A 17,232-nucleotide genomic window follows, 5' to 3' on the forward strand; every position below is an offset into this window, starting at 1 on the left:
GCAGCCAGGTCCTTTCTGTGCTGCTCCATCATCCCAATCATAGCTGCCTATTTTCACCTATGCATAACACTGGCCCTGGTGGCTCATATGCAGATTTAAAAAACACCCTATCATAAATCTGCTGGTGAATTGTACATTTGATGAGTGGGACAATTAGCCAGTACAGTAGCATTCCAAGCCATGGAGTATTCTTATTTTCAGAAGTACAAAATATGTGCCTAATGGCTTAGTTCCAAAAATATGCAAACTTCATATATAGATGACATTTTATGTAACTTAAAGAAATGACTACCATATTAACATATCTTAAGAGACAGTATATTTTGTTTATTATTTTATAGCTAGACAGAAGGAGATAAAGCAATGTATTAAGTGCTTCTGTAAAAAGGCAAGTGAGAATAGAGATTAAAATGCCTAATTCATAACATTTCCTTGGATGCCATCTCCTTAACGCCTCTGTAACCAATGGAGGTTCAAGAAACTGTGGAACCATTTCTCCTTTCCTAAATGTTATGGGAAGGAACTGAATCGATGCCATCAGAAATGCAATCCCCTAAACAAAAATTAATTGATGATAAAGTTGCATTATAAATTTTCTGGTTAAAAAATTCACACATATACTGGCTGATTATCCTTTAATATCTTGGAAAGTTGAAGTATAGAGAAAGAAAGGAACTAGTTAAAGAGCAGTCAGAAAGTTAGGATATCTTTTATGTTAGTGTTTCACACTGCCTTAACCAGGTTACACTGGCCTCAGGACTTGTACAGTTCATTTCTCCCATTTTAGAGCTCTAAGCTATATTTCTGCTACTGATTACCAAAAGTTCATTAAAAGACAAATTGTCAAATGAGTTATAATATGTCTAACGTTATAAGCAGTGGACCGAAATACATTTTTGAGAAGCATTAAGAGCATTTAGATTACTTTCATAACAAATGAGCAAGAGTCAGAGCACGGAGAAGGAAGGAGAAGCCAAGAAAACGGCAATTTAAAAGCTTGAGACTTCTCAGGGATAAATTATAAAGCCCAAGGAAACATTTACATTAAAATGAAATTAGGCCTGTGGACTTCCTCCAGGAACTGGAAGCAACTTAACCTGGAGTTATTTATTTATGCTTCTCCTAAAATGATTCGCTCTTTGTAATCAAAGTTTAGTCTAGGAGAGCTGCCCCTGAGGTGATGCTCATTCAATTCAGTCAAAGAAACTTTGAGTTAGTGACTAAGTTGTGATTATTTTTCTATTGAGCTTAAGTCAAGGACTAACCTGATCATTTTGATTAATTTGAAAGTCTTGGTATTAATAGAAAAACACCCTAAAAATTAACTTTAACAATAGTTCAGCAATTTAGACCTCAAGCAGAATTCAAAAACATTTAAAATAAGCACCAAATTATGAGTCTTTCAATCAACTCTTTAAGGATGAGAATTAGGATTTAATATGTTAATCATATGACTTAAGAAATCCAAACTGGTTAGTCCTAGGGGTACATGAATACAGACATTGCCTAAGTTGCCCCTTGATAATGGAAATGCTCTCTATTGTGGATATTCTGATTTTGCAATTCAAAAAGTGATACACTGAACAACCATCAGAACGGCTAAAATTAAAAAGACTGACAACACCAAATGTTGACGATGATGTGCAGCAACAGAAATTCTCACACATTGTTGGCTGCGGCGGGGAGGGGGGGTGGGGAGGCGGGTGGTGGTGGTTTAAGGGTACAATTCCTTTGAAAACAGTTCTGGAAGTTTCTTACAAAACTAAACATACACCTAACCTATGACCCAGCAATTCCAGTTCTAGGTATTTACCCAAGATAAATGAAAACATATTCACAAAAAGATCTCTGTAAGAGTGTTCAGAGTAGTTCTATTTAGAGTAACCCAAAACTGGAAGCAGGCCAGGAGTCTGTCAAGAGGAAGGCGGATAAAGAAACTAGTATATTCCTACAATACAATAATACTCAACAATTAAGAGGAGTAAACTTCTGGTACACAAAACACCATGGATGAATCTCAAAAACATGATGCTGAGTGAGAAAATCCTTACACAGAAGAGTACCTGTTTAGAACAGATAAAACTAATCAATAGTGACAAATTATTAGAACAGGTGGAGAGGGAATTGACTGGCAAGGGCCATGAGGGAAGGATACGTTCTGGGGTGAGGGTAATACTCTATATCTAGAGGGTTGAGTTACATGGGTGTATACATTTGGTAAAACTTATTGAATGGTACACTTAAGATTTGTGCATTGATTATAGGCAAATTTTACTTTAAAAAAAAAAGAACCATAAGCAAACATGGAACCCTAGTAAATGATATGTGTACTGAACTGTTTAGGGGTAAAATTTACTACTGTCTGCAACTTCAGAAAAATAAGATGGGTTGCTGGTTGGAGAGAGGGATGGACAGATAGGTAGATACGTGGTAAAGCAACCATAATAAAATGATAACTATAGAATCTAAGTGATGAGTATTTCCTTATTGCCCAAGCATTTACATTTCCCCAAATAATTACATGACATAAATTGAACAAAACAACTGAGCAGATTTATGACTAGTAAGGTCAAGTTCAGAAGTTAACACACTGGGGATTTTAGTTACAAAATGCCTTGGCCCGCATCTGTCTGCTCTTTGCCCCGTTTTGCCAAGTTTGGTGTTCTGTGAAGCTGCTAATGGCTTTTTAAAAACCCTCAAAATGTGTGTTGTTTTGAAAGTCTGTCCCTAATGGTGATGGTTTATATACTTAGTTGAAGGCAGCAAGACATAATAAAAAAAGTGAGTTCTGGACTCAGAAAACTTAGCTCTAAATAGAGACTTTGCTGAGAATTGTGATCTCAGAAAAACCACTTTAATTTCCCCGGGACTCAGTTTCCTCAGCTGTGAAACAGGGATAACGCCTATTCACGATGACGGAAGGATCTCAAGGTTGTTGCAAGGATCAAATGAGATTATGCGGGGAAAACAAGCAAAAACTGTGAAGGATTGTTAGAAGTTGGCTGCAATCAATCTTAAGACATCAACGTTGCGCTTACTTAGCCTTATGCTTGCATATAGCCTGTAGTTTTAAAAATTATCTGCTAATGTGGTACATATATACAATGGGATACTACTCAGCCACACAAAAACTGTGAAATTGTCCCATTTGCAACCACATGGATGAACCTTGAGGGCATCATGTTAAGCAAAATAAGCCAGACAGAGAAAGACAAACACCATATGATTTCACTCATATGTGAAATATCAACAAACTTATGGACAAAGAGAATAAATTAGTGGTTACCAGGGGAAGGGCGGTGGGGGCTGGGCACAAGGGGTGAAGGGGCACACTTATATGGTGTATGACAAACAATAATGTACAACTGAAATCTCACTATGTTATAAGCTATTTTGACCACAATAAAACATTTTTTTTTAATTTAAAAAAATTATCTGCTATTCTATACATTCTTTATTTTCTTACAGCTCCCAAATATGGCCTTTGGGTAAATAAACATGCCATTAGTCTGAGAAAAGAAGGTGTGACCCTGTTAACAACCACTCAGCATTTCACAGACTTTAGTGATGACAGATAAACACTTGGGGTTTGTCAGCTAGCAGAGATGGAAACCAGAACTCCTGTGGCAGCAAATATATCCCAGTTTCTCTTTTCACAATTAATTCCGTTGTTGGCTATTAAGCCAAATGGCAAGGAAAGATTCAGGAAGCCAAATGAGATGAGGGAAGGGGATGATATCCACTGCTTTATTTTTCAGAGCAAATAGTTAGGGAGGAAAGGAATTAAATGACTTACCCAAGGATCACGATCTCCAGAATATCTCTTCAAATAACCCTAGTGGTTTCCTTTCAGATGAATTCCATTTACAAGGATATACCCTAATTCTGAGCCAAATTCAGTGGTAGCTTCAGAGTCCAGCCTACATATGGTGTCTGTGAAGGAGACTTCCCAAGGTGGCCCCATGAGTTTACAGAATCAATAGATAGCCAGAGGACACGGAGGGCACAAATGTGTGTTTGTGTTTGTATATGTGTGTGTGCGTCTGTTTGTGTGCCTGTGTGATCAAGATACTATTTTAGGTTTCAAATTCTTAAAGGTAATTACAGGGTCTATCCAAGCTCAAAAATACAGAACATATGCCAGGTACCTACTAAATGACTACACTTTTTTATACCAAAATAAGCACTGCAATAAAAACAGAAGCCCAGTTAATCAGAAGAAACAGAAACAAGATACTTTTCAAGGTACCTACAGATAGAATAGTTGAGTTTCTCTATCGTCTCCATTTTTTTCGTCATCTTCCTCCAGTGAGTTTTTCTGAAACTTGTGTTTTAGGTGGAAACCTCCTGTATTTTCTTCACAGAGACTCACAGCAAGTTTGGTTCCCCCAGGAGCCTCTGATGAAGTAATTGCAATAATTCCCCTCACTTCACAGTGTGTCATTTGGTGGGAACATATGGCTCAGTGACTTCCTCACCACTGAACACGAGTCGGAATCAAACTCTGCCCTGGAGCTGCTCCGGTTGAGTCAAAAATGAAACTTGACTTTAACAGCAGAGTGAAACCTGAAGTTTCAACTGGATTAGCAACTGGATTAGCTTTTGGTGGTGACTTTGGGTACCTTTATGCAAAGCAATGGGGCTCAGAGGGGGAGCACTTTTTATGATTTAAAGCCATATTCTGGTCTTCATCTCCCTGTTACTTTCAGTTTGCTCTCTGGCAGCAACTTTGACATTTCCCCATGACCCAGTTGGGAGAGTTGACAAATAATGGGTAGCACTACCAAGCACCTTATTTATATTTTTCCATTTAAAGAGTAAAAATTGTATTTTAACAGATTTAAACACTTAAAAATCAATAGCCATCAGTTTGCTAACATTAAGTTACTTACGACGAAGTAAGATTAAAAATACTACTATTGAATTGAAAATCGTCTTTTATTTATCTTGAAATTAAGATAAGATAATGCCTGGTTAAGGCATTACTGGTGAGAGTTGGGACTAGGTGGTGACTTTTGTGGCGAATCTGAAGGGGCTCTCTGGGCATTTCTCAGGGCATTAGAGGTTGAAGTTGTTAATGGGCTGCACATCATGACTTCTTTTTCTTGATTCTTGAAACTCATGCTTATTGACCAGGAGAAAACTAACCCTTACAAGGCAATATTTCTTCATTCTCCCAAATAAAATATCTTTCTTATTCTATCCTGGCCTCTTTCCCCCCTCCCTCCTTTCTCCTCCCATCCTTTTTTTGGCTTGAGAGTCTCTTCGTGTTTCCATTTTTCCCTCTGATTCTCTCAATGTTTTTCTCTTTATGGTCTTTTCTTGGGAGTTCTACGGGGTCTGCAAACAGCTCTTTCGGTCCTGGTCTACCAGTTGCTGTGACTCTTATAGCAGAGAGAGGCCTGCGGCTGATGGAGTCTGAGTCTTAGATTCTTGAATCTCTGCTGGGATGACAATCAGCACCATGGGTTATATGGCTAGAACGCAGCCCTTTCCCAGTGACCACAGTTAGGATCAGTTTATTTTAAAAGATATATATATATATGTGTGTGTGTATATATTTATATTTAAATTAAATAAGCATATATCTGTTTCTGTTTAGTCTGGAGAATATTTTTTTGCATTGAAAATCAAGATTTTTCAACCTCTGATGCTTACTATTTGTACTTGATACCAAGGATCTTCATAGGTCAATTATCATTCAACTTTCATGTGTTACAAGGGAAAGAATTCAACTCATTAATTTTCATCATATTCAAAGTCTAGGTCATTAATTACAGCACGTAGTTATTTCCTGCTCTTATCACTGGGATTTTAGGGCTCAATATATTAAACTGTTGGTTTATCTAAATGGTATTTAGCCCTTCATTCTTAATTATGTTACTAAGTTAGGTGATGCTGTATTTCTCTTTAACTAAAGCTATAGCCTTCACACTACTGCTGAAACAATGACACGGCTTTCAAACAACCTGAGATAACCGTGCTGACCAAATTTAACTAAATTAATCCAAAAGAGAGTTTTTGATAAAAAGAGAAATTCTTGCATCTCATTGAACTGTAACAGCACAAAATGTTGATCAACACTTTAATAATTAATTATGACATATCTGTTGTATAGTTATAGAGTAACTAGTCGTCAAATCCATTGTGGCTGCCAAGGCCAATGGCTTCCTCTTACATATGAGAGACTATTTATCTCTAGAGATAGTCCAAGGGATGACAAAGGACCATGAGAGTCCAAAGTATGGCCCACACAGGCTTGAAATTCTATTTTTTAGACTGACAAAGATATTAAACCAGAAAGGCTCTTTGGGGTGGTTTAGAAATAGGGTAGGAAGATGTCATCTATTTATCATATTAATAACAATAGCAAATACATGTAGCTTCTACTCTCCTGCAGAGCTTCAGCACTGCCGATTTAGCTCTCTGGTTCATTCTTTAGTTTATGTGAAGGATTTAGAGAAGAGTTAGAACTTTTTAAGCATTTTGCAGTCTACTTTTTCAACTTCAGACTCCTACCCAACACTAGAGGTTCTTTAAGTGTTATATCTAATAGGATTCTGCGGTGTTAGAAATTCTTTCTTTCCATTGGCACACAATGATAATTTGTATTTTTTGCATAACTCTCAAAAGATAACACTTCATGCCAATATGGAAATGTGCATTTCTAGACAGATGTAAGAGCTATTTTCTACAAAAAGGCAAAAGCTTTATGTAAACAGAAGAGGCGAGTATCAATTTATGGAAAAGATCATATTCCACCATGAGTTTTTTCACTGGATTATAAATTCCTTGAGGCAGAAAGTTTATCTTATTTATCTTTATAACCTCCAACATTTAATAGATTGTCTGGTACATAGTAGGTTCTCAATTAAACAGTTACCCCAAGCTGGCGTAAAAAAATAGTGCCTATATGATGTGAGGAGCCAGAGGGCTGGGGTTACAGTGCTGGTTCTGCCTTCATCTGCTCTATGTCACCATTAGAGATCGTTTTCTTAAGAGTTTCTTTTCTTGCAGCCCTCTTTTTTTCTTTAAACTATTATATAAAAGTAATATTACCATATTAACAGAAATGCATGCAGATAAGTAAAAAGAGGAAAAGATGACATACTAAGACCAGAAGTATCTATTATTAACATTTTTGTATATTTCCTTCCAGATTAATATCCTCAAGAGCAGGAAGTTTTATCCGTTGTTTCTGTTTGCCAAGCACCTAGCATATTGCCTGGCTCACTGAAGGCTCTCAATCCGTGTTTCTTGAAACGAATCAAACTGAACATTCAAGGCTCACCATGTATGTGAGTCCATGTGATACACGCAGACTCCTCAAAGAGGCAAGGCTGGTAATTTCAGAGTCAAGAGAAGGAAAGCAACGGTGGTCTGTCTTCAGGAGGAAGAGCCCACCTTACTGCAGTAGTTCACGTTTTCTCAGAGAAGGAAAAAAATAGGCCACTTTCCAGCCTCTACATGAAGCATAAGCGGTCTGGAGTCAGAGTTCTGGGTTTATATCTTGATTTCATTACTTTTAACTGCGTGATCTTGGGCAAATTTCTTAACCTCTCAGAGCCTCAAATATTGAATGAAGATAGTAAGACCTACTTCACAGCATTATTGAAAAGATTTAAGTGAAATAATATATGGTCATAACAAGCACAAATGACGGGGAAGTGTTGCAAGGAGGCAATTCTGCACATTATGTGTAGACATCCTTACATCTCTATTATAGGCTTTCTTCCAACCTAATTATTAATTCGAATAATATTTATTAATTTCTTGCTATTCACAAAGGATGAATTTTGGAAATACAAAAGGAAAGTTTTCCTTTTTCTGGAGTCCTTTTTTAAGAGTTCATGGAAACTCTCATTATTATCCCATAGTGTTTTTATTTGATGATAACATACTGTAAAGACTCCTCTAAGACAAATTAATTTTTCTGAAGAGTGATAGAAAATTTTCAGCCTTTTATTCCTTCCTTGATGTGGTATCATTTTCCTGCCATCGAGTTTTCAACTAAATGGCTCCACCATGGAGATGTACATACAATTTTTTCTTTCATTCTTAATGATGAAGTATAATGTACCATTAGGTGAAACAGAATGAAAAGACTGCTCCTCTGCCAAAAGTTAGCTCAAGAACAGAAATAGCTCTTCAGGCAGACAGACACATAGGCAGGAGGAGACGGTGATTAACAAATGTTTAGTCCATCTCTCCAATAGAAGCATTACTTTTGATTTTCAAAATGGCATAAATTATGTAAGATCATAACCCTTAGCTAGGAAAAAAAAGGCTCACGAACTTCACCGACAAAGGACTTGAGGGCAGAAATATGCTCTATTATTTCCTGGCATTCGATTCAGCATTAACAAAATACAATGCAACTAATGTTTACTGGCAGTTTACTATGTGCCAGATACCACTCTAAGCACTTACATCTCATTTAATTCTCACAATGAGTCTATGACGTAGTTACTAGCCTTATCCTCAGTTTACAGACTGAAGGAAATGAGGCTTAGGAGAGGTTATGAAACTTGCTCAAGTCACACAAATAGTAGACGGAGTGATAAGACTCAAACCTATATTTATGCTTTTAACTGCTATGTAATATTATCAGAACTGAGTGCTCAGGAACTGAACTATATTGATATCTTTATTCATTCATCCCGTGCACAGTTACTGAAAGCATACTTTCTGCAAAATATTGTGCTAGGAGCGAACTAATTTTACTCTACTTTTTCTTTGTTGAACCCCTAAATTATCATGGCTTAAAAGTCAGCCCTACTCTTGGTTCCTCCATTTATAGAAAGCACACAATACTTTCTGCCCAGCTCAGGGAAATGCATAACACAAAGGGAGTGTAAGTGTGTAACACAGGAGGCATGTCAGCTAGTGCAAGCTGGCGTATGTGGGGGAGCGGGGAAAACTGCCAATGAGAACAGGGTATACCCTCACCCCACAGGGATCCCTCCATCTAAGCAGAGCAATAAGAATGGGAAAAGGGCATGGTAATGATTGAGTATAAAATCCTGTTTCTAGCTGTCTGTGCCCTTTTCTGCATGCACAAAAATGAATGCACTGAGGGGGAAGTGGGAAGGTGACATTGATGCTGTTCATGGGTCATCATTATTCTCTCTTCTGCCAAAGGGTCTAGGATGCAATGCAGAGGTCTCTTTTTACCACTTTACTGGGAATGTGAGAGTTCTCTGCACAAGGTAAGAAACAAACACTGTAAATTATTTCCAAAGCATTTTAGAAGTGAGCAGTGAGATAAATATATTAATGTAAATATTAGACATTGTTGGCGGCTAATGGCTCAGTTGGATTTAAGAGTTTTTAAATGTTATACTTAGACAAGTAGTCTTCAAACTTCGTATGTCATGCATCTCTATCCATAAAAAAATCAGGGGGCTGGTCTGGTGGTGCAGCGGTTAAGTTCGCACGTTCCGCTTCTTGGCGGCCCAGGGTTTGCTGGTTCGGATCCTTGGTGTAGACATGGCACCGCTTGTCAGGCCATACTGTGGTAGGCATCCCACATATAAAGTAGAGGAAGATGGGCACAGATGTTAGCTCAGAGCCAGTCTTCTTCAGCAAAAAGAGGAGGATTGGCAGTAGTTAGCTAAGGGCTAATCTTCCTCAAAAAAAAAAAAATCAAACATGTGCTTTTAATATGCAATGTGTTTGTTGACAAATTATACATATATAATGACACTAACATATTTGATATATTAAAAATGTACAAAAAGATATGAGAAAAGGAGACTATAAAATATAAAGTTATAATTTTTTTCAGATCACCTTGCACACATCACTTTGAAGCCCATGGGCTCAGATGGGAGGTTCTCAAACTTTAACGTGCATTAGAATCAGCTGAAAGGCTTGTTAAACCACAATGAATGCTGGGCTCAATCCCTAGAGTTTCTAGTTCAGTGGGTCTGGGCTGGGGCCTGATCGTTTGATTTCTAATAAGCTCCCAGCTGATCCAGGAACTGCACTTTGAGAAGCAATGGGTTAGCCTATTACAGCCATACCCCTTAGGGAAGGCATCTAGCATCCAAAGGAAAGAAGCAATAATGTTGGTATGCCGGCGGTGAGGCTTATATTTAAAGCAGCCTCCAAATCATGACACACGGCCACAGAGCTAATTCCATTAAGCGAAAGAGTAACTTCAGTAAACATCCAAGCACATTCCAGGCACTTGAGGAGAAAAATGTTTTCAGATGACATTCAGCATACACATTAGGGAAAATGTACTAAGTAGATCCAAACCCACACCTTAGCTCAAAGTTAAGCAGATGGAAGACCATGGGAGGCTCTAGGACCACAGTGATATGGCATCCTGCATGACAAGCATCCCCAAGAAGCCAAGCATTGCTTGGCAGATTCTTCTGAAAGGCCTCCTGGAGGGTGTGCATTCAAGTTGCAAATCCCATTTGGTTTGCACTCCAGGTTTTACTGGGCAAGGTTTTACCCTAATTTTAAAAACATCTTGTTTTAAAAGTTTTTCTTCATTTTGGCCTTCTTTCATTTCCTGTCCTTGAACTCACATTGCAACACTCTTAATATGAACTGACATCTTATTGCAAATCAAAGGAAATGCAACACCTACTTTACAAATTAGTATAAGAGCTAACAAAGGGCCACAAATGGTGAGACAACTGGAAAGTGACACTGTTCCAGGCAAGGGCAAGAACGATAAACTCAGAGGCTCTCTGCGCCCTGCTCTGAACAAATCATTCACTGGGATGCTAGTTTGGAAGCAAGTGGGAAGGACAGAGAATGAACATTCCGGCTCACACTACTGAAATTCCAGAGATCCGCAACAGATACCCAACATGCCTACAGCTGACAAAAATCACTTGAAAGATGTGAGGCTGCAGCATCAACTGGGGCCCACAGCCTCAGCGAAAATGTATAAAGACAACTCCTGTCTGATTTTGTTAAAGGTAAAAATCCTGGTTATGCTCTCTGGACCTGCTGCAAAGATTGCTTGTACCAAGGGTGGGAAACATCATCCAGCAGCATGTAACAGGGAAATTGGAAAAGTTGATCCAGGCAGGAAATGAAAAATTAATAGAAAGAAGCCTGGTTGACAAGACAGAGGGAAAGGACCAATGGGTGTGTGTGGGAACTTAACTACATTTCACTAGTGGAAGGTTACACATGCCGGCTGCTGATGCTGCAGTGAAACTTAGAATAGAGCCCATTCCTTCCCAAGGATTTAAGGGGCAGGAATTAATTTATATTTGATTTTTACACTACCATTTCTCTCTGTCTTGTTTCTGCTTTTGTTTTTTTAAACAGTAGAGTTCAACTTTTTAGAGAATGTCATTCCTTTTCCAAGTTGACTACTTAGACTAGTGTGTGCTTAAGTTACATTTGCAAATATGAACACATGATATCTCCGAGTGATATACACAAATTCATTTCCCTCTACCATGAGTTACGAAAGGCAGTTTCCATTGCAATTTAAACATGTCATCTAATTAAAGATACAAATCTTGAAATGTTTTTCTTCTCTCAGCACTCTATCCTAGCTTTTACACACACACACACTCTCACACACAGATTTTTTTTTAGGTCAAGCACACAGTGTTCTACCAGAAAGGAATAATGTCAAGTAAAAATAATAGCAGGCATAAAGAAAAATAATCACTCAGTCTACATGGAGCCAAGAGGAAGACTTAGAAAACAGAGTAAGAAGTTGTAGGGCAATTTTCCCAAACATCAAGCAATATTATACTTGTTGGCTCTTTGAAAATAAGATAACAGTATTACGACAACATTAAATCATTTTCCGATGAAAAGTAAATTACCCCCAAATCCCACATCTTAATGTATCTATGTTAACTTTTGTGACAAATTTTCCAAATTTTGACCATCTGGATATTTATTTTTACTCAGTTAAAATTATTGTAGGCCAATTTTGTGTTTTTTTTTAACATCACTTTATGATAAACATTTTCCCATTTTAAATAATTTCAACATGGTAATAGGGGGAAAAACAGGAAACTCACTGAAGAGGAAATATGAAAGGATAATAATTACAGGAAAAAAATACTCAGCTTCATTAGTAATCAAGGATATGCAAATTTAAATCAGTAAGATACATCATTTCATATCCATTAGATCAGAAAAATAAAAGTCTGAAAATACCAAGTGCTTAAGAGGAGCTAGAGCAAGGCACCAATGGAAAGGTCAATTGATACAATCATTGGAGAACAATTTGAAGTATCAAGTACAATGGAAATTGTGCATATGCAACCACCCATCAATTCTACTCCTATGTCTGTTGTCTAGAGCAGCCCTGTTCAATAGAACTTCCTGTGATGATGGAGATAGTCCTCTGTGCTCAGCAGTATGATAGCCACAAGCTTCATGTGGCTATTGAGCACTTGACATAGGCTAACACGCCTGAGGAACTGAAGTTTTTGTTTTAATTATATAAATTTAAATGTCTATGTCTCTAGCAATATATAAGTGTACCAATTTTACCATAGAATTACCAGAATTGGATGTAATCATTCTTTGACATTTTGCTAATTTACAGTGTGTAAACTTCTATATATTGTTTACCCTGTGGTTTTTCAACTATTAATATAGTTGAATATTTTCCCTCATGTTTGCTTATTCCAATTACGTGTCCATACGCTTTGTCCAGTTTCAGCTGAGGTCTTTGCTATAAACCCCATGCAATATTTTTCCTTTTTTTCTGGCAGTAGTTCCTACCAACTGTAAATACTCCTTAGTTCCTCTCTAATTTGTATCCCCTAGAAGTTCAGTATAATTTTTCCCCGTTGTATTTTTTAGTAAGCATTAAAATGTTTCTGCATTTTTACTTACAGTTTCTTGTTTGAAGGTTAAAACAACTTTAGTTAAGACTAACAGTTTCAACTACATAAAAACTAAGCTACTATTAAAACAAAAGAAAGATGCAAACACTGGATTGCATTGAGTAAAACAGACAAATATGTTTGTATGAAATATGAAGAGCTCATTCAGTTCATAAGGAAAAAATCAGCTGAAAGGTGTAGCAAAGTTTATTGCTCATTTCCTGAGCCTCTCCAGGGAAGCCATTGGATCAGTCCATGCTGCCTACCATCTCAATTTTGTTCTCTCTTCATTTGTGACTCTGGAGATTTCTCTTACTTTTTTGTGAGCTCAGTTACACCTTTAAAAGGGTGTTTGTCACATTTTATCCAACTTATCCAGTCTTGTATGTTTTAGAGTTATCTAACCCAGTGTATTACCAGAAATAGAAGACACAAGTTATCTCACCCACTCTTACACAGACTCTCTGATGTAGATATTATTAACATTTTAAAGATGAAGAAAGTGAGGCTGGGTTACTTTCTCAGGGGTCACAGAACTGTTAAGCCTGAGATTGGAACACTGCCTCCAAAGTCCGGGCTCTTTCTACTAAATGTTGGATGCAGGCATGCTGCCATTTTGAAAAAGAGAAAGGAAGGAAGGAAGGAAAGAAGGCAGGCTAGCCAGCCTACAGATTTAAGTAATACTAGGTCACCTGTAAGATTAACTGGAAAGCTCCAAAAAGAAAAGATGAATAGGACAAAAAACAAGAACCCCAGAAATTCCTTCATATAAGAACTAGCACTAAATTTTTATAGGTTGAAAGTGTGAATCTGACATTGATTCTTCCACAGAAGCCATCATTAAGGGAGAAAAAAAAGGTAAATCCTGATAATTTGTTTTCCTTTGGCCAAGGCAAGCCTAGGAAATAAAATTATCCTGATTTCAGATTATCTGAGCATTTACAACTGAATCATGATCATGTTACTTCAAAACAGAATCAAAAGCATACAAATAAACAAAACAGTCAACAGACACCATGGAAAGAAAAAAAGCAACAGCTAAAAGTCCAGAAAACCCTCAACTTAAATTCAGACCCAGGTGTTAGGAGTTGACGTAGAGCACAAAGAAGAAATGATTCCAGATTATGTTGAATCAGGTCAAATAAATGCTTCACGTGTAGAAGAAATTAAAAATGAAGATAGGTTAGGTATATTGAGTCAATTATATTTTGAAGCTTTTGTTTTGCAAAAGCAAAGAAAAATTCTGCTTTGTTAAGAAAATAATGCAAAAGAGAAAAACACAAAAGAAAAAGGAAAAAATCCTGGAATAGAGTAATATACATTCTACTTGAAAGGCTAAATAATTTTTTTAAATGTCAGGAGTGACGTCAGCATCATAGTGGAGTGAGCTCTTCCTTAGTCTCTCTCCCCCATGAATGAAAAGGATATTCATAAACCAACAGAGGAAATTCATACAACACAAAAGATGTCTGAAAGACCCATGCAGCCACACATCTGAAGGTGGAGGTGCTGAACCCCCAGGAAGAAATGGAAGGAGGTAAGGGGATCTCCTCTACTTCCCCCAGTGGCAGTGACTCAGGGTGCAGTACCCCCACAGCTCTGAGAAAAGAGGAGGGGGAGCTCCCTGCAGGAACACCTTCATTCCTCGAATTCCCTTGCAGCCCATGGGAAAGCCCCACACAGAGGTGGCTAAGCTATTACAGGGGTGTCTTCATCAAGCCAGCACCCCAGGGGAGCAGATAGTGAGGGCAGAGCAAGAACATCCTCAAGATTGCACACATGAAAGAAAGCACCCCTCTCCCTACCTGGTACTCCAGCTCAGCTGGTCAGCAAGAGTGTCCAAACATACATTAGAAAAGCAGCAGCTGTGAGTGAGCTAGCCTGCAATCACAGACGGGCCCCATCAGCATAGATTCTAAAGGACAGGCACAGATGCCAGGGATTGCAGCAGGCTCAGAATACACATCTCCCCACCCCCCAAGTGGTAGTAGGTGGAAGCTGCAACCAGATACTATCACTATGTGAAGGCACAAATCCATGCCATCAAATAGCATGAAGAACTATATTAATACACCAGATCAGAAGGAAAATGAAAAGGACCCAGAAGTCAACCCTGAAGGCACAGAAATTTACAATCTAAATGACAGAGAATTCAAAATAGCTATCATAAAAAAACTCAGCAAGTTACAAGAAAGTACAAATAGACAGTTCAATGAAATTGGGAACAAAATTAATGAACAGAGGGAATTCTTCACAAAAGAGATTGCAACTATAAAGAAAAACCAATCAGAAATGTAGGAGATGAAGAATACAATGATGAGTTAAAGAAAAATCTGGAGTCCCTGAATAACAGAGCTGATATAAGGGAGGGCAGAATTAGCAGTGTGGAGGGCAGAAATATAGAAATGCTTCAGATAGATGAGAAGAGAGAACTAAGATTAAAAAGAAGTGAAGAAATTCTCTGAGAAATATCTGACTCAATTAGGAAATGCAAGATAAGGATTATAGGTATGCCAGGGGAGAAGAGAGGGAGAATAGATCAGAAAGCTTGTTCAAAGAAATAATAGCTGAGAACTTCCAAAACCTGGGGAAGGAGCTGGGAATACAAGTAAAAGAAGCTAATATAACTCCCAACTATATCAATGTTAAAAGACTTTCTCCAAGGCACATAGTAGAAAAACTGGCAAAAATCAATGAGAAAAAAAAATATATTAAGGGCAGCAAGGCAGAAGAGAATAACTTACAAAGGGACCCCTATCAGGCTTTCAAGAGATTTCTCAGTAAAAAACTTACAGCCTAGGAGAGAGTGGAATGATATATTCAAAATTCTGAAGGACAAAAATTTTCAGCCAAGAATACTCTATACTGCAAAAATATCCTTCACATATGATGGAGAAATAAAAACTTGCACAGATAAACAAAAGCTGAGGCAGTTCATTGCCACAAGACAACCCCCCCTCCAACAAGAAATGATCAAAATGCTCTTATACCTTGAAAATAAAAAGAAAGGAAAGTTGTACAAAGCTTTGAGCAAGGAGATAAATAGGCAGACAAAATCAAATCAGAAAATTGCAGCTCTCTATCAGAACGGGTTAGCAAACACTTAATTATAACATTAAAGATAAAAGGAAGGAAAACATCAAAAATAAATATAGTCTTGTCATTTTCACCACAAACTCACAAGACAAGATGGAATGAAATGTGACAACAACAACTTAGAAGGGGAAGAGGAAAAGGACGGAATTGGCTTAGACTAACTAAATAAGAGGCTGTCAGAAACTGGACTATCTTATCTATGAGATTTTTTTATACAAACCTCATGGTAACCACTAAACAAACAATCAGAAAAGAGACACAAATGATAAATAATGAGAAAACCATCATAAAGAACCACCAAACTGAATTGGTAGCCCAAAATACATGGGACGAGGAACAAAGGAAATGCAGGAGAACTGGAAAATGAGTGATAAAATGGCAGCATTAGGCCCCCACATTTCAATAATCACTCTAAATGTAAATGGATTGAATTCTCCAGTCAAAAGACAGAGTGTAGCAGGATGGATTAAAAAACAAGACCCAACAATATTCTGCCACCAGGAAACACATCTCAGCTCTAAAGACAAACACAGGTTCAGAGTGAAGGCATGGAAGATGATACTCCAAGCTAACAGCAAACAAAAGAAAGCAGGTGTTGCCATACTTATATCAGACAAAGTAGACTACAAGATAAAAAGGTAAGGAGAGACAAAGGGGGCAGTATATAATGATAAAAGGGACACTCCACCAAGAAGACACAACATGTATGTCTACGCACCCAACACAGGAGCACCAAAGTACATAAAGCAACTATTAACAAACCTAAAAGGAGATATTCGCAACAACACAATAATAGTGGGGGACCTCAACACTCCACTCACATCAATGGATAGATCATCCAGACAGAAAGTCCACAAGGAAACAGTGGGATTAAATGAAAATCTAGACCAGATGGACTTAATTGATATATTTGGAATACTCCATCCAAGAACAGCAGAATACACATTCTTCTCAAGTGCGCATGGGACATTCTCAAGGATAGAGACCGTATGTAGGGAAACAAGGCACGCCTCAATAAATTTAAGAAGACTGAAATAATAACAAGCATCTTTTCTGACCACAATGCTATGAAACTAGAAGTTAACTACAAGAAAAATGCCAAGAAAGGGACAAAGATGTGGAGACGATACATGCTACTGAACAACCAATGGATCATTGAAGAAATTAAAGGAGAAATCGAAAAATATCTGGAGACAAATGAAAATGAAAACATACCATACCAACTCATATGGGACGCAGCAAAAGTGGTACTAAGAGGGAAATTCATCACAATACAGGCTCACCCCAACAAACAAGAAAAATCCCAAAT

At 37.7% G+C, this 17,232-nt stretch overlaps 1 protein-coding gene across 2 annotated transcripts in view; it reads right to left on the bottom strand.

Annotated features, from left to right (window-relative positions):
- The window catches only part of RGS7BP (regulator of G protein signaling 7 binding protein), a 104,740-nt gene that overhangs the window by 38,886 nt on the left and 48,622 nt on the right, over nt 1–17,232 (bottom strand). The window contains exon 1 of one of the 2 annotated variants that reach the window (XM_070246208.1): nt 4,254–4,597. The exons of the other annotated variant lie outside the window; for it this stretch is intronic. Coding sequence (XP_070102309.1) covers nt 4,254–4,444 — 191 coding nt within the window. The 5' untranslated portion in view covers nt 4,445–4,597. Of the gene's footprint in view, nt 1–4,253; nt 4,598–17,232 lie in introns of those variants that run through there. 2 annotated transcript variants of the gene reach the window in all.

This window comes from Equus caballus, chromosome 21, assembly GCF_041296265.1.
Source record: "Equus caballus isolate H_3958 breed thoroughbred chromosome 21, TB-T2T, whole genome shotgun sequence".
NCBI lineage: Eukaryota > Metazoa > Chordata > Mammalia > Perissodactyla > Equidae > Equus > Equus caballus.